General features: G+C 36.2%; 1 protein-coding gene across 13 annotated transcripts in view; it reads right to left on the bottom strand.

The window, feature by feature from the left end:
• The window catches only part of ITSN2 (intersectin 2), a 122218-nt gene that overhangs the window by 50091 nt on the left and 47484 nt on the right, over window positions 1-24643 (bottom strand). For 8 of the 13 annotated variants that reach the window (XM_081069455.1, XM_081069453.1, XM_081069454.1 and 5 more), the window contains 11 exons: window positions 24024-24087; window positions 23335-23472; window positions 22805-22890; window positions 21852-22114; window positions 20862-21011; window positions 18460-18600; window positions 17397-17484; window positions 14102-14241; window positions 12975-13055; window positions 3074-3210; window positions 255-391 (listed from right to left, as the gene is read on the bottom strand). In XM_081069455.1, the coding sequence (XP_080925581.1) occupies window positions 255-391; window positions 3074-3210; window positions 12975-13055; window positions 14102-14241; window positions 17397-17484; window positions 18460-18600; window positions 20862-21011; window positions 21852-22114; window positions 22805-22890; window positions 23335-23472; window positions 24024-24087 (1425 nt within the window). The remainder of the gene's footprint in view (window positions 1-254; window positions 392-3073; window positions 3211-12974; window positions 13056-14101; window positions 14242-17396; window positions 17485-18459; window positions 18601-20861; window positions 21012-21851; window positions 22115-22804; window positions 22891-23334; window positions 23473-24023; window positions 24088-24643) is intronic. The other 5 variants (XM_081069446.1, XM_081069445.1, XM_081069456.1 and 2 more) reach the window with 1 other exon arrangement.

Below are 24643 nucleotides of genomic sequence, written 5' to 3'. Positions count from 1 at the left end.
TGTCATGGTTTGCTCATAACTAGTAAGAACTATCTTCTTTTTGCCATGTTGTTTTAAGATGTCTACCCTCAGTCTGTTTTAATAAGCCTCCATAGTTCTCATCCAAGTTTAATTTAGAAAAAGGTTTTTTTCTGATTCTAAGATTATCATGTTTTAATTTTTCTTCTTCTTTTTTTGCCTCTCATCAGAATCTTTATTTTTTCTTGTTGCTGTCTCAGAAAAATTAAATCTTTTATTTTAATCCTTATCCTTACATCGTTTCTCCTCAGTTTTCTGCTCCGCTTCTTGAACTTTTCCTGGTGTTTTTTCTTCCTGGAGTCGCTTTTGTTTTTCTTCTTCCTCCTTTCTAAGACTTTCTCTCCATAAGTTTTCTTTTCCTTGCTTTGCTTTCCTTTACATAAAAGAACAAGAGTTTGTATAATGTCCTTAATCTTTTTTTTTTACACAAAATAAATATATAACAGAAGATCTTGCTCCAGACAAACTGAAGAAATGTTATATATTTCTTACATATTTATACATAATCTTATATAACTAGATATTTGTAATTTATTATATGTTATAAATATAGCAAAGAGATATTAGAAGCAGGGTGTGCAGAAACAGTGGGTATTAGGATGTTGGGGAAAACCAATTAATTAAGAGAGGAGCCTTGGACAAAGAGATGAGCTGGGGAACATGACACAATTTCCCACACCCTCAAATTTATTCCTGTCAGCCAACTTCCCAAACCTAAGAAAAAAAGAGGAAAATAACTGAAATGAAACTATTCAGAAAACAAATCTAAAAAGTGTATCTAAAGTTCCTTCCCTCCTCTCAAGATTCTGCACAGGAACTGCCTTCCAGCTCTTATTCCCATCATCCTACCTAATCCCTGGCTTGGGATTCTCACTGCTGTGGAAATAGGAAATGTTCTGGACAGATTATGTTTTCTATTATCACATCAAAGTCTTTTTCCTTCGTTAGATAAGAGCATTTTCCCCCTAGAGGTCCACACTTCTGTCCATGTCTCTATGATATATGATGAAGTTCCATTTTGGTTTCTAGCTGGTCAATAATCTGTGATCAGACTTAGCCGTTTCAGTGTTAGAACTAATGTTCACCATAGTTCTTCCTTGCACATATTTTTTATGATTTGACTCAGAGGCAGAGCTGTCACCACTAAATTTGGCAGCTTTTCCAACTCCCAGCACACACTATCAGGTGAGTGAAGACAGTGGTTGGATGCCCCCCTGGGGTTTGCAGGCATTTACCCCCCCCCCCCCCCACAAATAGAAACCTTGGCTTAATTCCATGTTTCTATCCCTATAATTCCTGGAGGAATTTGGAAATCCTGGATAATTCTAAAAACTGTGGACCCACTTAGTCATCAACCCTTCCTCCTCATCCCCAAACTGTCTTCCTCTTCATAGTCCTGGTTCATTATCCCATGAACTAGCTTCCTCTCAACCCGCTGCCAATTCTCCTACATTCTATCACTTCACAGAGCACTTCCTCCATCCTTTTCTGTAACAGACATCTGGCTCTCTGTTGAGGGCCATGCTTCTCTTGTAATACTTCACTTCAGCCAATATTCCCTTTCCTCCTGTCTCAGTAACTTTCTCTGACACTCTCCCATGCCTGGGATGACCCAATCTAGCCTTTATTTGAATTCCCATAGCATTATAAACACCATTATCAGAATACTTACCACATATTTACTGGGATAAAGAAAAGACTAGAGAGTTAAAAGAATATAAAATTAAAGTTTGGTAAGTTTCTTGTGTATAAATTAGTGGATGACAAACTGGTCCAGAACCGGAAGATTCAGAAGCTAGACTCAGAAGCTAGACAAAGGGCAAAAGGTCCAGACTCAGAAGCTAGACAAAGGGCAAAAGGCCACATCTACCAGGTGAAAACCTATTACCAAAAGCTTGGGACAATAGGGGAATATACCTGAGCAAATGGCCAAGAAATCAAGATGGAGTACTAAGACCCAGCTCTGGACTGACCTCACATGTGCTTCTGTTCTGATTTCTTCCCTCTACTACAGTACAATACTGTACGAGGAGGATGATTGAAATGAAAACGTGTATTACTAATTAGATGTGTTGGCCTAAAAGAATTTGTGAGCAGTGATGAAGAGATATCAAGATACTTGCATGAGTCAACAGAAAATTCTGACAGTGACTAGCTGTATAGCGATTGCAGAGTTTCCTTGCGTACACGTTAACTAGAAAATAAAAGCCTTCTTAGTTTGAACTTAACTGTACTTTTACATTATTCTAGTATTTCTTGTTAGGGGCCACAAAAATAGGGGTCTTGGAGTAAAGAGGATTATAGCTATTTGTTTCACTCTCTGAATCTCCTACTAGAATTGCATATGAGGAATCTAGGAGCAAGAGTAGGCCAGAATCTACCTGCATCACAGACAACAGTGGCCACTCAATAAAAATGTGTCGGAAGTTGCTATTCTGAAGCCATTAAGAAAAGAGTCCTGTTATATGGTTGTGTGTCTTTCTCGCCTCCCCAGTAACTATTTATTCTTTTATGGACATTACTCGTCTACTCCAAGGCAAAGGGATGTTGGTTCATCTATATTTAACTATACTAATTTCTGACACTAGAGAGCTTGGGAGAAACAGAGGAACATATAAAGAACAGGCCCTTGCTGACAGAAAAAAATCACACAAAACTTCTAAACGAATGGTTCCATGCTTCAAACACCACAACTGTCTTACTTCTCCTTGCTACAAATGGAGGCACCTGATGTATCTCAGCGGTACAAAGAGAACGGCACCAACATGGCATTCTACACTCAGTCTTAACACTACGAAATTAAGCACTTAGTTTTTATGATCTTTTAGGTCTGACTCCAAAGTCCCTATTTTTCACTAATGAAACATAAAATTGGTTACTATAAACTCAGTCCCTAAAAGAAGGATTTGAATTTCTAAAATTTAGAACCTTAATTAGCATCTTAGGATGATCCTTTTATTTACACTTTATTCCCCTAAAATTTTCACAAACTAGTATGGCCAACAAAATTAAAATTCTAATAGAAACAGAATAACACACTTATCAGCTATATTACCTTACAGCCTCATCTTCTAGTTTTTTTTTCTGTATTAGCTCTGATCTTTTTCTTTCAATTTCTTTCAACTTGTCACGTTTGATCTTATAAAGTTGTTCAAGGGCTAACTGCTGTGTATTGTAGCTTTCTCTCAGTTCCTAAGGAGAAAATGAAAATAAGTCAATTATGCCATTGATTTAAATATTTTTTGTTTTATGTAACACGACAAAAATCCTAAAGCAAGTTAAACTAAAGATATTAAAAGTTTTTTAAAAATCTAAATGGTTAAAAAATATTGAATATAATATATATTTAAGTCATGTAGCCACCGAGGAAAAATACATATTAACGTCATCTACTTTTGTATTAATTCATTTCTAACACAGAATCTTTACAAGATAATTCTTTTAACTTGGTACTTCATTTTCGATAAAAAGGCAATCTGTTAAAATGATGGGGAAACAATTTGCTTGTTATAACATTTGAAGAGGAATTTTGTTCAGTCATATTTTCGATGTGTGTTGTTTAATCAAGTTACCCATAACTTTTATCCAACAAGATCTTGAACTAAACACAGAAGCAATTATTAAATAATTTAGTTAAGAACTAAAACTTGTAAAGATAAAATCTACCTAAAACCATTGCTAGCATGAAGCAAAAATAATGAAAACTATTTCAAACAGGAACTGAAATAAACAACTGTTTATTGAGCATCTAGTTCAACGCAAAGTGCTATAACGATTCACAGGGGATCCAACCCAAGGCCGTCTGACTCCCAAATTTACAGTCTTTGTCTTCAAAGAGTTCACAATCTCAAAATAGAGAAAAGTACCAAAAGGTGGGATATAGGCAAGTGCCTCAACAGAAACTTGTGATTATCTTATTCAGCATTTTCTTTCCCCGTTCTTCTAACAGCGCCCTTCTTCCTTTGGGGAAACCAATCCCCCGCTTCTATGTAGCTTTAATGTCTGTCAAATTCAGTGCTCTTCCCACTCCCACCCAGGCGTGGTCATTTAATCTGGGCCTAACCAATCGCAGCACCTCACCTCCCTGTCAGAATGATTTGTCCAAAGAATAAGCGCATGATCCAAACTGGGCCCAAATTCTTCCCTGGGATTCATATATATCGAAGAGCAGAGAAAGAAGTCGTTCCTTCTCTAAGCTTATTCCTGGGGATAAGGTGACCCTGGAACTTGCCCCACTACCAAGTGATGCCACTAGGGGTAGCAATATGGTCAACACAGGAAAGAGAAGCAAAAATCAAAGACGGAGGTGGAGGAAGAGGAGTACTGGGGGAACCAATCTCCAACTTCGTTCCTCAGTGTCTACGAGCTGCCCTGTCCAGCAGCTTTTACTGATGCAATTAGTGGTCCTACTACTCTTCCAATAACACTCTCTTTAGTTTAACTATTTTAAGCTGAGTTTCTTTTACTTAGAACCTATAGAACCATGAACAAGAGAGTAGAAAAAGGGTGGAGTAAAGAAGAGAAAAAACCAAAAGCCCCACAAAAACCCAAAGTAATCAAAGAAATTTCATGGCAAAGTTTTCTTAGACAATATGTAGATAGAAAGTTTTAACAAAAAATGTTGGGCATCTATGTACACACATAACAAAACTCTAAACCAACCAACCAACCAACCAACCAACCAACCAACCAAAAAAACCCCCAAACTCTAGTTCTTTTTAGAAATAAAATATTTTATAAGTGAAGCCTTTTAAACTTGATTGAAATGGTACATGTGATCTGAGAACAGTGTGGTGCCCAGAGACTATGTCCAAAATGTCTGAGATTAAGACTTGCTACTTAAGCCAGTAACAATACAAATGCTGCATTCACAGCAAAGTTCCACAGATCTCAGCTTCTACAGTTCGCTTTGTTGCACATTTCTCTCAATTCTACTGAAGAAGAATACAGCAGTTACAATCTGTGGAGAAACAGTGTGGTTTAGTGATAAGAATGCGAGGAGCACGGGTCTGGAATAAGACTGCCAAGGTGTGAACCAGGCCCTGTCAGTGACTAGCTGACTAAACCTGGAAAGGTTAATTTACTGTTTCCTCATCTGTAAAATGGGGCTAATTACAGTGCGTGCCTCATAGCACTGTGAGGACTGAATTGGTTGGTTAATACAGGTCAAGTGTTGACAACAGTGCTGGGCACATAGCATGCTTTCAATAAACAGCAGTTACTATTATTGGCTGAAATCTTTAATGAGGAGAATTATAAGTTTAAAAGGAGAGTAAAGAGGAGCCAAATTGATATCGGATCTTAACATGACTGCAAGGTTAGCCCTCCAACTTGTCCTTTAAAATACTATTCCTGGTCTTCCTTTTTCAGCCTCATTCCTATGAGTCTGAGTGAATGAGTTTCCTTGTACTCCCCAAGGCATTCTGTGCATTCATCTGTCACAGCCAAAGTCTCCTACTACGATTGCCTACTCCCCTGGAGTTTCTTTCTTGACAACAGGACTGTCGTTAAGGTATTCACACCCAAGGGAGAGCCTGGTACAGTGTAGATATTTAACTAGTAGTTATTGGATAAATGACAATGCATAAACACTAGTCTATGTATATTAACAAGATCTGGAGAAAACCACAAGGTTTGCCAAAAACATTTCCTCTGCCTGACTACAATGATCCTAGAAATTCATATCATTAGATTCACACTTCTGGGTTAAATCTCTGCTTTTATGAAGTTCTGGCTAAATATATCAGTTAACTGAGAACAAGTAAATGAACAGAACTGTTCTGTTTTAATAGAATGACAGATTATCTTTTCTAGGCTAAGGAAGTTCTCTTCTATTCCTAATGTGCTAATAACTTTTTCATTTTTAAATCATGAATGGGTGTTAAATATCATCAAATACTTTTTCTGCATACCATTTTTCTCCTTTAATCTATTTATATGGCAAGTTACAGTAAACATTTTTATGTCAAATCATCTTGCATGGCTAAGCAAGATAAATCCAACTTGGCCATTGGTTATAATGGATTATTCTTTTTATAAATTTCTGTATTCAACTTTTTAATATTATTTAGAATTTTTGTCTCTGTTAAATAGGCCTATAATTATCCTTTCTCATACTGTAATTATCAGATTTTGAGATGATAGATTCATACGTTAAATTGAGAATATTCCCTCTTTTTCTGTATTTTGAAACAGTTTAAATAAGTCTGGAATTACTTATTCCTTCAGTAAAAACTCTGGGTCTAGATTTTCTTTTAGGTTAGATTTTTAAACTACGGATTTAAAATATTTAATGACTATAGAGCTACTTTTTCTTGAATCAGTTTTGGCAAATTGTAATTCGTTAATTTCATCTATATATTTATATTTATGTGTAAAATTTGTCATAGTATCCTATCTTTTAATGTTTGCAACATATTGATTTATATTTCCTTTTCACTCCTTATTTTCTTTATTTCTACTTTCTTTTTAAAATCAATCTTACCAAAGTTTTGTTAATTTTATTATCTTTGAAAGACTCAAATTTTGGCCTTCTTAATTCTCTGTACTATATGTCTATCTTCTGTTTCCATTAATTTCCTTCTACTTTTTTTCCTTTATTATGCTGGTCTTTTACAGCGCAAGTTGAACACTTACCTTATAAATTTTCAGCTTTGCTCTCTTAATATAACTATAATGTCAAATCCTGACTATCTGGGTTGAATTTCTGCTCTTTCCCTTACTAGCTGTGTAACCTTGGGCACTTATGTGCACCTAATAACACAGCCTCAAAATCTACTTTTAAAAATCCTCACCAAAATAAAAGAGTCCAAGAAGGCAAATCCACTAAGTGGGAGATTTTATCACACCAATCTCTGTAACTGACAGACAAGTAGATAAGAAAATCACCAAGTTCAATCTCCTTGTTTTCACTCAGGAACAGGGGCTCTCAACAGGAATGCCACAAACTTTTCAAGGCTTTTTAAAAAAATAGAGTTCAGGGGTCCAGGAACTTGGATGGGAACAAAATTAATCTTCACTTTCACTAATCTCTATCTGAAATATAGCATTTCCTTCAATTCTAAACATAAGCAACAAACCATGGTACTATTAGCTGGACTTGTGATATTTTTCACCAATGGAAATCACATATATTTTCATATTATAGTACATATAACTTGATATGTACATTACATACACCTTGAGTTCAAAATCACATTACATTATCTGTCACTAGATTTTGTTATTCATTAATATAGAAGCACATAATTACTATATCACTAATTTGTTTTTAAAAATATTTTGTGACTCAATTTTCTTTATAATCTTATATATTTCATTTTATACATTTAAAACATTATTCTGAGAAGGGTTCCAGAGACTTCACTAAACTGTTGAAGAGTCCGTGGCACAAAAATGGTTAAGAGCCTCTGCTTTAGAAACAAATATTTATAACCCATGTTGCCCAGCAGCTCTTTAGGTCCACACTTCCTACTATTATTATACCCTACCTTAGATAAAAGAGGTTTTCAAGGGAGACCTCAAATTCTTTGACGGAAGGAAAGGAATACTTCCTTAACCCTTATATTTTGGGTTTGGGAAATGTTTTATCTTACATCTACATAGCTCATCAAAGCTTTTACTTACAATCCAAAGGACTAGTGTTCCTGATCCCCAAATTTACCCCAGATCCTTGGGAGCACAGATTAAGAAGAACCTAACCCACTGGAGTAAACCACAGCTCTGGTGCTGATGTATTCTACTTGCCCTCTAATAAAAAGTACCTCCCCAATCATTATCTGAAGTCAACAGTGGTGACTTTCCAACACACTAAAGATATTTTGGAGATTCAGGACAACCCCTTTCCTAATAAGAACACCAAAACTATTTGTATAGCTCATAAGAGTTCACAAAGTACTTCCATACATATGCTATCTTATTTAATCATCATTTGACTCTGCAAAGAAAGGAGAGCAAATATTGTCAGTTTATTTTGTAAATGAAGAAAGCAAAATTTGAAGGTTAAATGACAAATTGTTACACAACTAGCAAGAACATGGATAAGATCAAAACTCATTTCTTTAGATTCCTAGGCCAGTACTTTTTTCATTGTACCTCAGTGCTAAAGAAAGGATATTGTGTGAATTTCCTTAATGGAATAATGGCCTGTTAAATGTCTCATCTTTGAACCCACCAATTTTGCTATTTGTCTTAGGGTGACTTCAGCAAAAGAGTAAAAATTATCACTGATCTTCTAATGTCTATTACAGCATTCAATGAAACATAATTTCTTAAGATACTTCTAAATATTATACTTGTTTCACCACAAGTAGCGTAAAGGAGTGATCACTCCAGATGCTCCACTGTCCCAAAGGACCACAGAATTAGAACTAAGTACCTATCTAACTACCTTCAAGACCACTGGGACCAATTCCATTTCACCTGCCAATTGACGTAGCCTGTCTTATCATTCTTTATCACCTAAATTCTCATCTCTATAACGTTGTTTATCCCTTGCTCTGACCCAATCCCCCCACCCTTCCTGTCCTCAAACGCCTCCCCTGGAACTTCTTCTTTGTGGTCAGGAAACTCCCACATGTCACATATCTTCTCTGAATGGAAACTCTCTTGCCTATTTGCCTTTTTGGCTGATCCCTCAGGACACTGCTTTTCCTCTATGTGCCTCTCAGTTTACTATCACATATTCCATTGAAGTCGGGGTTGGGGGATAACTTTAGTATTTTCCTTGCTCTTTGTTGCCATCTACAGACCACTATTTCTCATCGCTCGTACAAACTCCATGTATTTTAAGACTCATACCACCCTGCAATACTACTCGCCCTTTCCTCTTATTGTTATCTATTGATCATCTGGTCACTGATCCTTATCCATTCATCTTTATCATTTTCTAAGTCTTTGACACCCACACAGATGACCCAATCAAAACCTCAACTCTCAGACTGACTTCAACAATGACCCATTTCACTCAATTTAATCCATCATTTGCATTATTATACACTGAATCTTGTCGTCATCAGTAACTGAACGACCATTGATCAAATATCTCATTCTTCAAACATAAATTCTTATCCTTCAAGCTTTTCTTATACCTGGTATATCTGTTACTGTAGACAGAAAGAATAGGGCCTCGGGGAGAGAGGGGAAGGAAGGGAAGAAAGAGGTGAAGGGAAACACAAAGGAGGGACGAGATGAGGTCATCCTTAAGAAAAAGTGCTGTTACCAGACCAGCCAGAACTAGGTTTCAGTGGCCGAGAGTGGACTCAGGACGTCATCTTACCAGTTTAGGTGCACTTTTATTATAATGGATTATAATATTATGAGCATTGCAGTTAGGGAAAATCTCCACCCCCTGTGTGGCAGTTGACAGTTCTGACAGAGCCAAATAAGGACAAAAATCCCTCCTCCCAATGGGAAGGAGTGGTCAGCAAGGACCCACCTAGAAATGCCTATAACACCACCCCTAAGACTTGACTATTTCATGCCTTCATTTTAAGTATGATAAATTCCCAAGCCCCACTTTCCTTTGGGGTAGCTGCTCTTCTCCAAGCCCGCCCGCTCTCACCAGCCTGAGAGTGGACTGTCCCTTCACTAAGAAAACTGCTGCTAGCTTGGCTTATTCAGTGCATCCTCGAACTCTTTCCTGTGACAAACACCAAGAACCCATTTTCTAGCAACACATACATTTCAACAATTTTCCAAACTCATTCAGACCTCCATTCTGTTGACCCCATCATTCTCTATTTTCATCAGCACCCCTTCCTCTCTTCATGTCCCTTCATGTCTAGTCCATATTTCAGAGTTCATCTTTATCATAATTACTGTGTCAAGAATTGTAACTCCCTGTCCCTCCCTCTTTGGCCATGTCTATTAAAAGCTCAAAACTGTATAAATCGAAGAACCTTTTCAGTGCTTACACGCAAGGAGTTAAACTTTGGTGAAGAAAAATGATACAATTAGGCATGCTGTTTTCAATTTAAATTCACCACCTCCAACTTTAAACAGGCATTCAACATTGCTCAGCACACGTCGGAAGCTTGTACCCTCCACTCCCACAGAGATGTCTACTTCTCTCTCCTGAAATTTCCTACTCTTCCATTCATTCTCCTCACTACCAGCTAGTAATCTTGCCTCATTAATCCATCAGACTGGAACTCCCTCATCTTTCCATCTCAAAATCAATATAACTTCTTGCATATGCACCCATATTGTTCTAGTCTAGTTTGAGTTATTCCATATCCTCAGTCGCCTGGGAAGCCTCCTTATAATGGTCCAATTAATTTTAAGTCTTGAAGCTGCAAATTTCCTACTTTCCACCAACAAATTTGCCTGCATTCACACCCATCTTTTCCCCATGTGTTACACTGGAATTATTCTTTCGATCTAATCCTTCAGTCTATGTTCTGGGTTATCCTAATGTGCTTCCCTAGGGATTTTGCTCTATTGACCACCATTTTATATGTTCAGTCTCACTCAACCTCTCTTCAACTGTCTTCCTCCCTTCTTCTCTCTTTATTGTCTCCTTCAAATCTTTCTTTCTCTTTCCTTTCCTTTTTGCATTTAAAAACATAGCCTTTACATAAAAGAATAATTTACATGGAGTCAGATTATCCCTAAAAATCTGCAATACATGGTTCTCTGCCGTTTTTGACTTATTTCCATTTTTTTCATAAACTCTATATACTATTCCTAAATGCTGCATATTTTCTGACTGAGAACATTCTAAACCATTTACTCATTCAACAAGTATTTATTATCACTTAATATGTTCCAGGAACTGTTCTAGGTGCTGGGAATTTGGCAATGAAATATTTGGTTTGAGCTAGGTGGTCACCATTAAAATATTAAGTTGGATATGGTTACCTAACCAGATCAATTTTCTCAATTTCCATTCTTCTGTCTTAGTACGTGGAAACTATCCATTCCCCATATAGCAATATGCCTCCAAGAAAGTTGATACCACCTACAAGGGTGGTCCCAATTATTCTTTTTTCCCCCAGCTTTATTGAGGTATAATTAACAAAAAACAATTGTATGTATTTAAGGTGTACAATTTAATGTTTCAATATATGTATACACTGAAATAATCACCACAATTAAGCTAATGAACATAACAATCTCCGCATAGTTACCTCTTCCTCTTTGCTTTCCTCCTTTTTTCATTTTCTTTCTTTTTCTTTTTTTTTTTGTGTGTGTGTGTGGTAAGAATGTTAAGATCTACCCTCTAAGCAAATTTCAAGTATCCAATACAGTATTATTTATTATAGTCACTATGCTGTGTACATTAGATCCCAGAACTTCTTACATAACTGAAACTTGGCATCTTTTGTCCTTCAAGTCTTTCTTACACCAAAAAGTTTTCCTTCGACCTCATGCTCTCTTCACTTTCCTCCTAAAGAGTTGTTCACGCTCACTTAACCCTTCTTGAACTCCCATGCATTCCTGATTTGCTGTAATCCAACTTCTGCTGACCACTCTAGGGAAATGCCACTTTCAGAAAGGTCTTCAGACGTCTCCTTGTTGAAAATTCCACGGTTATTTTTCACTATTGTGCTAACTGATTGCTTTGTCCCACTTCACTAGGATGACTACAGGCCTCTGTGACACAACACTCAGTCTCCTGGCCACTTGGACCAGGTCTCATAGGTATCATCCCCGTTTAGTTTCCTAAATGTCCTTGATGGAAATATCAATAAGTAATGAAAGGCTGAAAGGCAGGAAGCAGAAGGCAAAAAGTAAAGCAGGGATAAGAATAATCTGCTGGCCTGTGGAGAATCAAATGCTAATGGAAATAATCATACTTCCATGGGTGAGTACAGTCCACAAATCATCATCAAATCTCATTTTATAGATGAAGAAACTTAGATTTAAATTTCTGTGCAATCTGTAGCAAAAATTCTAAGACCAGATAATCCAGCCATTCATGTTATAACCACAAAGGAAAGGCTGATGTCATCTTTCCAATGTGCCCAACCTTTGCTTAGGTAACAAATGAGCGCTACTTATGTTCCTGTCTTCACTGAATCTATGTATGCCACTGCCCACTGTTGTACATCTTAGTACCGAGTAGAATGCACAGTCAAAATCTACTAGGGTAAGCAAGTGCTAAATGCAGAGCACCTTTCTTTAAACTACAGTAAGTCCATTCAGTAAACTCATTCAACGTCATCGATAGGTTCTGTGACTTTAAGTGAAATGATGTATACTGAATCCAATTTTACCACAGGCTAACTGATATAAATAAAAGTTCTTACATCGTCTCATCGACATTATAATGAAATGATTTGGAACAAAATGACATTATTTGAGGACCTGCTGTATATTAAAACAGGAATACACTAAGTATTTTAAATAATCTGTGTACTATACATGACAAAGTGAACTATTTATTTATACGTATGATTTAACATTTTTATCTGAAGTGCAAGTATGTCTAAAGGTGAGGCCTAGTAACTAGACATAACAAAGCTTTCCTTGTATTATTGGTTCTTTAATATTTTTCCTTATAGCAGTATTAGGAAGCAGCCTGGTATATATATGTCATAACCTTGCCCTGGATTTCAGAAAGCAAAAGTTTTATTTTAAATAATGACTTTTAGTGACATGAATAAATGATTTAATCTCATATTTCCTTAGCTTTCCTTTTAATGGAATCAGTAAGCATCCCATCTGTTAACCCAACTCACAGGGATGCTGTAAGAGAACCAGGTAATAGTTCTGAGTGTCTTGGGCTCCTCAGGAGAAGGGTTACTCTGGGCAACCCTACTGATTTCTGGCATTAGACTCAAACAGGCAGTTAGACAGCAGAGGGATATTCAAGCAAGCAGAAAGAAAAAAGGTCTATATTGTATATGTTATTTCAAACAAAGATACTCAGGGAAATGCAAAGAATAGTCATTTTTTTAAAAAGAAAACAGTAAAGTAACTCAAAGAAAAGGAGCTAGATATTAGAAAATAACCTTAAGTAAGAGGAAGAGGTTGTTGAGACAGCTTAGCAGAGACAAAAGGCACTGAAGAAGAGAGTCATCCATATTCCCACACTGTAAGATAAGGCAGATAAAAAGCCAATTAAACTGTGTACAGATTTTAAAAAAAATAATGTAGGGAAGATAACTTGGCTGGCTTGTCGGTCCATCAATGACAAATTATTTGGTTTTCTTTAAATTTTCTTCCTACAGAATATAGGCTTGTATGAAATATATTATTAACATTACGCACCTCAAATTTCCCCTCCTTAACTGAAACCACCATGATCTCTTTTCTTTATCATATTGTTTATTCTGTAGTTGGTGGAATGTTATTCTAAATGTCAGCAAGATAAAAATCACACGAATAGAGAGCTGCCTGAAAAGCTATGTAATACTTTATGCTCAGTTATAAAAGGAATCATTGAGACAACTCCCAAATTTAAATGATGTAACATTAGTTTGGTTTTTAGCTTTAACATTTTCTTTTATAGGTGTGGCTTCAGTATACAATTAATACGGCACAGAATGATAAACATGCAGTATATATATATAGTATATGTATATGTAGTATATGTATATATGGTGTGTATTTTGGACATTTGCTCTGCTACCGCAGCAAATAATGACTCATAAACTTACTTTTTATGCAAAGTTTATAGTGCTAGATTATTCTTTAGATTTCACTGATTATTGCATTATTGAAAAATGGTTAAATAAATTAAATTGTAACAAAGAAACTGAAAAAGAATTTAGTGTGTTGAAAGAGCCTCTATGACCAGGACTATTTTAAATTTTCCTTACCTAAGATCATGCTAGCTGAGATCAGTTCTTTAATACTGACAAAGGCAATTATTCTTAAAATGTACAAATGCCAACAAAAAGAGTCATCAAAAACTGGAAACGATGGTCAATAATATATTTAGTTACATGACACAATGTTTATATCTACAGAGAACATTAAAAACAATCTTGCTATTCTGGTATAGCTTAACATATAAAATAAATTATGAAAATGTACCACATATAAAAATAACAGCTTCAGTTATTCATTCTATTAAATCAAAATAAGGAAGGTAGAATACAGGTAACTAAAAATGAATGTAATACAAGATAAATACCTTTAGTTGATTGTTAAATGAATCCATTTCTGATAGCTTAGATGCAGTTTCTTTTTCAAGAGCATCTAACTGTTCTTTAAGTCTTTGGCATAATTCTTCTTTTTCCAGTGATTTTTTATGAAGTAAACTCATCCCTAAATCTGAAATACAAACATTAGGCAGTTTACATTTGGTAGAAATGTCATTACCAGTAACTGACAATTACTGTCTGGTCAAATTGGTGTAACTAGAGAAAGACAAAGCATGTACATGCATCCTGTGGATCAGCTAGAAAGAAAAAACTCAGCGGTCATTTCCCCTTTTCAGATCCTATTCTGGGAAGGTACTCATGGAAATGTTGTAGGCATTGTTCTGTACTCGAAAGTACCAGGACATGAAGTGACACTCCACTTGGGGAAGGTGTTTCACCAGTCCTCAGGCTCTCCCTCTATACAGTGGGCATTACGAGGTGATGGATAGAAAGCCATTAGTACAGTTTGGCCCACAGTAAATAATTAATAGCAGCTACTGTTCAAGTAGCTTTCTATTTATTCTTACTGCTTTCAAGAATAGTCACAGCAAGTATTCAAAACCTAATACTAACTGGGTTATTTAGTAATGTTATTTCAGGAGGTAAAAATGAGAGCTTCTTTTATAATATCTTTTCTTATATATTCAGCCAGGGATGGAGAATCTAGATGTAATGTAATCTGCATCATTTACAATCAATTAAAATAGCAATCTTACTATCTAAATACATATTTAAAACTTTATTGTACTTAAAATTACAGAAATCTAGTACAAAATTTAAATAAAATGAAGCATATAGAGTAAAAAGTGAAAAAGTCCCCTTCATCTCAACCCTCAGCTTATTCCCCTCATAGGCATTTATTTTTAGATATGTGTATAATCAACATTTCCATGGGGTTTTAATGTGATCACACTGTCTACATTGCTTAGTAACTTGTTTTAAATTTATTAACACATCTTATCAATCAAGTTCATATAAATCTAGTTCATTCTTTAAAACTGCTCCATGGCAATCTACATTATGGTTATTCCATAATTTATGTACCTATTCCCTTTTTGACTGGCATTCAGGTTGTCTCTGGTTTTCTACTATTACATAAAAATTCTGCAATAAATATCCTTGTACATACATTTTAGTCCACATATGAAAGCATTTTATAAGAGTAGGAAGTGAAAGAACTGCCACGTAAAAAGATTTGAACACTTTAAATTCTGACAGAAACTGCCAAACTGCCCTTCCAAAGAGCTGTACCAATATATAATGCCACCAAAGCACCTGCTTCTGCATATGCTCAGCAATGCTGAATATTATCAATTGTTTTTCAATTTTGCTAACTGGCAAAAAAAAAATAAATCTTATTTTAATTTGCATTTCCTTGATAACTACTGAAATCAAATAACATCCACTTATATGTCTATTGGCTATCATCTTGAATTGCTTGCCTCATATCATCCTTTGCCCATTTTTTTTTTTTATTGGGTTATCTTAACTTCTGATTTGTAAAAGCTCCTAATTCTTTTATTTTCTCCTTTTTCCACTCCCCCTCGCCACACATTCCGGTTCAAGCCATTGTTTTCTCAGTTTAGCTGTGTAAAACACAGCTCCCTGACCCATGCTGGTATTATGAGCCTTGCATGAAAACTACCTAGCATGGTGCCTGGCACATGGCTGATAATCTTAAATGGTAACTGTAATGGAGAGAGGAAGCTAAGGGATAAAGGGCACTTTATAAATTCTGAACGAAAGTTTCCTATTTTGAACTGGACTATAGGATGGATGGATGGATGGATGGATGGATGGATAGATAGATAGATGACAGATAGATAGATGACAGATAAATAACAGCTATATTGGATCACATTCCACAGTTTCTGAAAGAGTAGCTCTACCACATCCCCTGTAAGAGGTATTCTACATTCCATTCACAATCCAAATACTAACAATGCTGAGGATGATGATATACTTCCTGCCACTGCACAGAACAGGAGGGCTGGCTTTCCTGCCCCTGGAATGCCTGTGGAGGGGTGAGGTGGAGCTGATATACTCTGACCAGCCAAGGAAAGAATCATGTACAAGGAAAACTGTCTGGGAAGAGACATGGACAGATCATAGTGGTGGAATTGGGAGACATAATAAGAGTAGTTCACAAGAGTGAACGTCTCTGTGCCTGGTATTTCTTTCCTGTAGTCAAGGACCTTTTACTAGCACAGTATTGCCAGCTTCTTTCCACTCCCTTCACTAGGTGGTGAACTCAAGATAATGACCTGGCATACATAGTGTAGGCCCTTGCCATCCCTTGCTTTCTTGAGATTGAACTGCCCAAAGGAAACCTGCATTCTACTGTTCATGCATTCAATGTTTTACAGGTGCAGCTGAACCGCTCACAGATAAGCCATGTTGTCTGGTACCAGCTTTATCAATATGAGGTGACAGTTTGGTCTCTCATATGTCTTGCTCCTTTGCCTTATTGCTCAATTTGTTCAGAATGTTGGCAAAAAAGAGGGATGCTATTAACTGGACCTTCTAAATAACCAAAAGTGTAATAAAGAGCCCTGGAATGGAAAGACTGACAGATACACAACATTTAGGATACTTTAGCTAGTTCTAACACAACATTTGAAGATTGAGTTTTCTTTAAATAAACTTTTCTGCTACATTGTTATTGGCAATGCTATCCAATGTACAGATTTTTTTTTCTTCAGTTTTTTGGTTGGAACTTTAACCAAGAGAAATGTTACATTCCCACAAATTATCTTAGTATATTTTGTTCCACAGGTGTCAGATGGCCAAGCTGGTAAAATTCTTTATATGAATCACAGAACTAGCTAATATAAAAGGTGTGGTTGTGCTTAGGCCCATCACTACTACACACCGTCACCCTACATCCCACAGGTTTGGTCTCAGAGTAAAGTCTTCTCCCAAACAGTTCTTTACAATTAGTGCAGAATTTTACCCAAATGCACATACATCTTTGTGTTAGAGCCAAACCTAGATCTTGTTTAATTGTAGTCTAACATTTTATTTGATTGATATTTGAAATACATGAATAAAAATCTTACCAAGATAGGAAGACATACCATAATTATTACCTATTTTATTTTTATATACTTTTTATTATTAAAATACTCTAACATCTGTGATAGTTTTCACATTAATTTGAAATTTTTACTATAGCCAGTGCATGCTATTTATAACAGAATAATGCTATTTTAACAAGTAACAGAATATGACTGATACAGTCATTCAGAAAAGAATAAAATGACAAAACAAACCTTAGAGACTTACCAGGTGTGTTACCGAGCTGCATGTTTTTAATTCTTTCATTTAGTAATTGCTTCTCAGGTACCAAATAGATAAGCTTATTTTGATGTTCCTTATAAAAAAAATAGTGCTGATTAAAACTGTGTAATGTCTGCGAATTTTTTAAAAATTTCAAAACATGATTTAATCACTCTTGAAACAATATAGGAATAATATGTAGTGGTAAACTACTTACAACTTATGAATAAATTAGAATGGAAGTACACATAAATCCACTTATGGCTGAATTAAAAGGTAGTGAATGAAGCCTTTGTTAATGGCTATCCCTGGACGCCTTACAATTTTCGGCAGACTGATGGATGACAGTGGGCCCAGGCTAAGAGGTGCCTTTGATACCTGTGCTAAATGGTCTGTGTAAGCAGGCCACAACTCTCCAGAATGAATAAGTGTATATCTAAGGGGGACTAAAAACTCAGGGATAACTAGGGAAGCAGGTTTAAATCAGATAGGAAATAATATTTGGCCTTCGCCTATATCAACCGTGACAAAGTAAAAAAACTGATTAATTATGAATCCATACAGGAGAAATTTGGTATGAGAACTCTAAATGTACAGAACGCTTCCAGAGTCCTTATTCTGCAAAGTATAGTGACTGAACTAGATTCTAAGGCACAAATAAAGAACAGAATTACCAGGTCCCTGAGGGGACATATTCGACATTCTCACCACAATTCTTAAAAAAGTAATGATAGGAAAAATTTCTTAAAAGTAGTAGCAATAATCTAGTTTTGTGTGTGTGTGTGTGTGGGGGGGTGTGCACGCACGTGCATATGTATATGTGTATTTATTTACTAAAAACTTAAAATCATAAATGACCATTAATGTATAAATATTAAGCAGAACTTAACCAGACGTCTTGCAGAATTTTAGTGGGTCTATGAGCTTTCTGATACTACATACAAGATTGTATATATTTATACCTATACTTACAGAGGGGTTCGTGGCTCCAAAACCCAAAACCATTTTATTAGAAGGAATTATTAATAACTGCTCAAGTTTAAGGACAATTCAGCGGCAAAGAGCTTACCTGAAGTTCTCTTTGGAGCTGCCTGATTTCCATGATTTCCAGGTCACACTGCTTATCCAGAACTTCCAGCTCAGTCTTTTGAGTTTGCTTTCTGAGTCGGACATCTTGAAGTCTGCCTGAGATCTGCTGATGTTTGCCATTCTATAGGAAGAGCATATAAATATATGGTAACATAAAATGCTAATAGAGAATATTCTTACCAGGAAAATAAAATTTTTATTTAAATTTTTAAAGGTCATTTATACTCAGTCTGAGATAAATGTCTAAAACAAAGTGGAGTATGTTTGATAGTTATATCATTTGACTCAAGAGAGTTGTTAGCAGGAAATGTATCATTCTCAGGGCACAAGACCTCATACGTTAAGATGAAAAAGCACAAATATAACACACTGAATTTTTTTCTGAGTTCAGCTCTGAAGTAATAATTTACAACATCAAAATAGAGACAATCTCAAAGAACAATGAGGAGGAATAAATTTTGCATGTGCCATTTAGCATTACCTTTTCTGAGCTTCTATTTTTACCCTCAATATTGCCATCTAATTTCCTCTAATCAAACAATGTCTAGGATGGCCTTTTGGCCATAATTCTCTTTTCCTGTAACAATATTCCTTTCCCCTTCTTCTTAGAAGTAGGGAAAAAGAGAAAAAACAGACAGCAGGGACTGTCAGTGGAGGCTAAGAAGAAGGGTAAAGTATTATGGGCTGAATTGTGTCCCCCCCAAAATTCATGTTATGTCCTAACCCCCAGTACCTCAGAATGTGACTGTATTTGGAGAAAGGGCCTTTAAAGAGGTAATTAAGGGTTAAATGAGGTCATATTGGTGGGCCCTAATCCAATCTGACTGGTGTCCTTATAAGAAGAGAAAATTTGGACACAAAAGAGACACCAGAGATACATGGGCAAAGGAAAGACCATAAAATGACACAGCAAGAAGGCAGCCATCTGCAAGCCAAGGAGAGAGGCCTCAAAAGAAACCAAACCTACAAACACCTTGATCTTGGACTTACAGCCTCCAGAACTGTGAGGAAATAAATTTCTGTTGTTTAAGCCATCTGCTCTATGGTATTTTGTTATGGCAGCCTTAGCAAACTAATACAGTAGGGTGAGGAGAAATGAGACACCTGGTTATAAATCACTGATAATCAAAATTTCATATTTGAGAAATACATGCTAAAAGGAATATGCTGTGTCTAGCCTAGAGCTCACGTTATTATCTTCAGCATGTGTAAGTGCAGGCTCTGGATCTTTTCAGACTCAGCACAATAATCTACGCTAGAACTTGATGTATTACCCCAGTTCTTGGGGGAAAGACAATCAATCTTAAGGTCTCCCATTTTATTTTTAAGGAAATATATATAGTCAAGATGATGGTTCAGACAGATATCCAATTAGCTAAACAAAAAAATTAAAGGTTTTTAGGCCCGTTTTGTATTAGCATGGCATTATTAATAATTGTGGTATGCTTTCATATCCATTTGAAAATATACAACAGTTACCCTTCTGATGAAAAATATTGTGATAATTTAAAAAATGTAATTCAAATCATCAACCAAATAAAATGTGAGAATACAATTAAATAAGATCTAAATTTGGCTCTACCACCTGGCTACGCACACATTTTTGCAAAACCTTACTACACTATCAGATCAGACTTACGGGATTCTAGGGTCACAGTAGAATAGTATGCCTTCCCCAGGCCTTTTAGATCTTCTCACCTTGCATGTCAAACAAAGTCTTTTAACAACCTGACCCTCTGACATTTGAGGTGCAAAAACTAATAAGTATAGTGGCAGATATTAGCTAATAACCATAGTCCTCAGAACAGGAAGGAATCGTAAGAGATCATTTACGTCAGCAGTTTCAAACAATTTTTTCTCCTTAGCAGTAGAAACTTTTATTTCCAAGGAAATCTTAGGTAAAACGCCAGTAAACATAAAGCAGATAAATGTGGAGCTTCTTTGATGGGAAGTGTGGGAAGACCTGGGGAGAGACGAGCACTGTCTGCCACCACGGCATCCCCTCTTCCACCTTCTGCTTATCCCTCTGGAGGCGATGTTCCAGAGAACAGTGTGAAAACTGAAAATTACTGAACTAGCACAACTTACGTGGGCAAAGTAAGGCACAGAGAAGGGAAATGTCTTGCCCAAGAGTACATGGTTTATCAGCATCTGAACTGAGACCACACGTAATTCTCAGTATATTAAGTCACTATCCTTTTTCAGTCAACTATACTGTCCAGTTAAAAGCATACTGTCCAGTTAAAAGCACATATGAAAATTTAACTGTTTAGCTACATTAAAACATAAAGTACTCATGAGGTAGATTTTAAAAACAATGACACTTATCAACAGGTAACTCCAGCATCATTCAGATAAATTTCACTTAAACTTAAGCCGTACCAGTGCTTCCAACTCGAGATGAAGACTCTTCTTCTTAGAGTTTAACCGGACAATTTCTTCTTGTTCTCTATTCCTTTGATTGAGAAGCTCCTGTCTACGAATTCTCTCCCACTCTAAACGACGCTGTCTTTCAAGTTCCTGTTTTGCTGCCTGAAAATAATGAATTAAAGTTAACTTTTAAATGAACGATTTTGCATCATTCAAAAACTGATGGGAGGACAAAGATAAAAGTGAGACAGCATCTAGCACTTAGTGGGTGTGAGTGCCTAAGACTAACTGGGCAACTCTAGTTCTACCAAGGGGCCTAAAACAGCACATCATTTCCACAAAAGTGACTTCATCCACCAGACTTTCTGATTTGAGTCACAGGACCCTCTTCTTGTTGCAGTTACTTTTTTCTTAATAAACAAAAGGAAAGAATAATTTCATGAATATAAATGTTAAAAGAACATATTCTGGTACCAGGGAAGAAAACAACTTCTATTCATTTTATTTCAGTGCCACTATAATTTACTGTGCTCCATGTCCAGCCCTTTAAAACACAGCTAGTCCTCGTAGGGACCCCACACAACACTATTTATCCCGAGGACCTTTGCAAGCCCACCCTCGATTCCTCTCTAGACCTTTGACCCCCACCGCAACTTTCTGCCTCCCAAATTCCTTGGTCTCTTACTCTGGATCCTAAGCTTACTTTTGTTAAATGACCTGATCAAGCTGACTTCTTCTTCTGGCTCATTAACCTTAGATCCTCACTCAATTCAGCTTGGCAACCAACCTTCCCCTGGTTGAGATGTCATCTGCAGACATGCTTTCTCTAATATTTATTGGCCCTGAAAACCCCTCACAAGTAAGTTTTAGATCTGTACAAAATAAGTATGAATGAATGATGCAGAGGAAAAGGCATGACAAAAACAATTTTTTATCAAATGAAATGTAGCCACTTATTATAAATGGAATGACTTTTAAGAAGTAAAACAAATTAAAAACAACCTCTCGTCTTTCTATCTCTTTTCTCCTTTCTTCTTCCCGTTGTCTCTCCAATTCCCTCTGCTTCTCCAAGCGTTTTTCTAATTCGAGTTGTTTCTTCCATTCTTGCTCTTGTAATTCTCTCTGTTTTCGTTCCCACTCTTCCTTTTCTTTCTGGGCTTTACGTTCTGCCTCCCGCTGCTGCTGCTCCATCAGGACCTGGCGTCGCTTCTCCAGTTCCATGTTCCCTCGCTCGTAATTGGCTTTCCGCTTGTCCTCAAAAGTAACTGCAGAAGGTGTATTGTCAGCATTCTCACACATTAACTAAGAGCCCACAGAGCCTGCAATCCAGCTTCAACATAACTCGTGCCTTGTGATCCTTTGAGTGCTATTCCTCTTTGGATACGTCTCCTCAGAACAATTTTAACTCAGGTAAATAAAGAATAGTCAATTTTAGAAAACAAATTTCTAAGTTTGAATCCACCCAAGAGAGAAATAGTTTACTATTCCTGCCAATAAAAATACTTTTCAACATTTTTCTCCGCATTGTCTTCAAGGACAACCAGAGCTGGGTGGTTCTATATTTATTTTATTTGATATACACATATGTCATTAACTTTTTGACATTTTAAACTATCTACGCATGCACTTTTTCAACCAATATCTAAACTTTAAAGCTAAAGATTTCATCACAAAACTTGCTTTAGTAATTTTTCTTAAAGTGGGAAAAACACTTTAATTAGGATATCTAATACACACACTCTTACCAAACACACGCACACTGTCACTTCTTTCTACATACTCTCTTAATTTTGACGATCTTAATTTTATTGAAGTAAAAATCCATCCCATTCACCAAATATTAATAATTTCTCATATAGCATATAACATATTAGAATGTAAAATTTTTAAATATTCATTTATATTTCAAGGTAAAATTTAAGAGAATCACTATAAACTTAGACACTCAATGTTACCTGGTAATTTTTTCTGAGGTTCCTCTTCTTGCATTTTCTGATATGAAGGTAGAGTTCCATTAATGGAATCAATTTGCTTTCCTCCTCTAAGGAAAGCAAACAAACAAATTTAGCATAACACAGTCTGGAAATTTTTTGATGAGACTATATAGACTGCTAATGACTACAGCAATTTAATATTTAGAATATACTATTAAAGATATTTAAGACCCAGTATGGTTTGTAGTTACAATGTACAGCAACATATGGCTTGTCATGCCAGAGAGATCTGGATTCAAATCGTATTTCGGTCATCTCTCTTCCTGGGTAAGTTTACACTTAATCACTTAAGTCACAAGTTTCCTTATCTGAAACACAGTGAAAACATACCTACTTCTGTATCTACTTCTTCCCTGTGTAATTCGTTAAATATCAAAAGTGAATGGCAGTGCAAATGTTTAACTCTCCACTAAACTGGAGGAAATCCCAAAGTAATAATCATGTCTGCCAAGTGCTCCACACCACCCCTGTCCACCTCCAGAGAGGCTCACCTAAAGGATGGAGGAACAAGCTCAGGAGGCAAAGTCAGGGGCAAGGGCTGCCCGGCTTTGGCCATGTCAGTGAGGTGCATAGCAAGGATAAACTCTTCAGCTTTTAGCTGTCCATCACCATCAATGTCAGCCAGAGTCCTAAAGAAAATGTGAAAATTCACAACTTAGAAAGAAAGTCTATTTGGAGTAAAATATTTTCACAAGAGTTCAATTTTTTTTTATTTTTATAGCAAGAATGACAGTAAAACAGCTAGGATAACATTTTATTGAAATGTAACCAGATACAGAAAAGTGAGCTAATTTTCACATTTAATCTCATATCACAAAAGAGAGAAGAAACTTTGAAATAGAAAGTAAAATACTCCATCTGAAAAGGTGGCTTGTCTTGTTCCATGGTTAATTCACTTATGAAATCACATTTAGTTCTGCATTAAAAATGAGATATTCTCCAATTCTTCATAGGAGGCATTATATAAAAGCAAATTAGTTTTATTTATAAAATAATTAAATGCCAAATTCTCAAGAATAACATTTTACACAATTTTATTTGCTTTCAAGGTCGTAGGCATGTTAACTTTCAATTGGCTGCTTTTACAGATGATCTTTGAGTCACAAACTTTTACAGAAACAATAGTCTTCTTATAATAAAGGATGTACAGTTAAAAATCATAATTAATGGACAAACTCACCAAATAGTAGCTAGCTGAGTTTGAGAAAGATTTGACTGAAGCAGGGCATTTCTAGCTTGAAAACCTGGAAAACCGGGAAAACCGTAAAAAAAAGAAAATTCTTTAGCTTCTTTAAAGTCATGCAAACTTAAATATAATAACTATAACTGAAAACAACACTGCTGCTATCCTGAACTTTTAATTTTAACATCAGTTTCTACCATGTGCCAGGCATTGAGCCTTCAGTAGTAATCAAAACAAACACGTTCCCTGCCCCCAAGGAGTTTAAAATCAGAATGAGTGGAGACAAGTGCTTCCCCTTTCCTTTCAGAAGAAAACAGTACACAACTGACTGACGGGAAGGACTGAGCCACTGGCACAGCGGGTAGTAGAGGCCAAGTTCTGGGACTTCCTTGTACCCAGTAAAACTCAAAGCACAGTTTCCTTAGCATTTTCAGATCTTCTCTTATCTCTCTGATCATTCCTTTGCCTCTACTCTCCCTCTTCTACATGACTTGCAAATGTTGGCATTCCCCAAGGATCTGTCCTGGGCACTCTTTTCTGTGAGTTCATATCCATTTGTACGACTTGAAATAGCATCTTGAGGCTAATGATTCCCAAATGCACATCCCCAACCCAAA

Source organism: Rhinolophus hipposideros, assembly GCF_964194185.1.
Source record: "Rhinolophus hipposideros genome assembly, chromosome: 12".
Lineage (NCBI taxonomy): Eukaryota > Metazoa > Chordata > Mammalia > Chiroptera > Rhinolophidae > Rhinolophus > Rhinolophus hipposideros.
The sequence above is the reverse complement of the archived record's forward strand: the minus strand, read 5'-3'. Positions and strand labels throughout refer to the sequence as shown.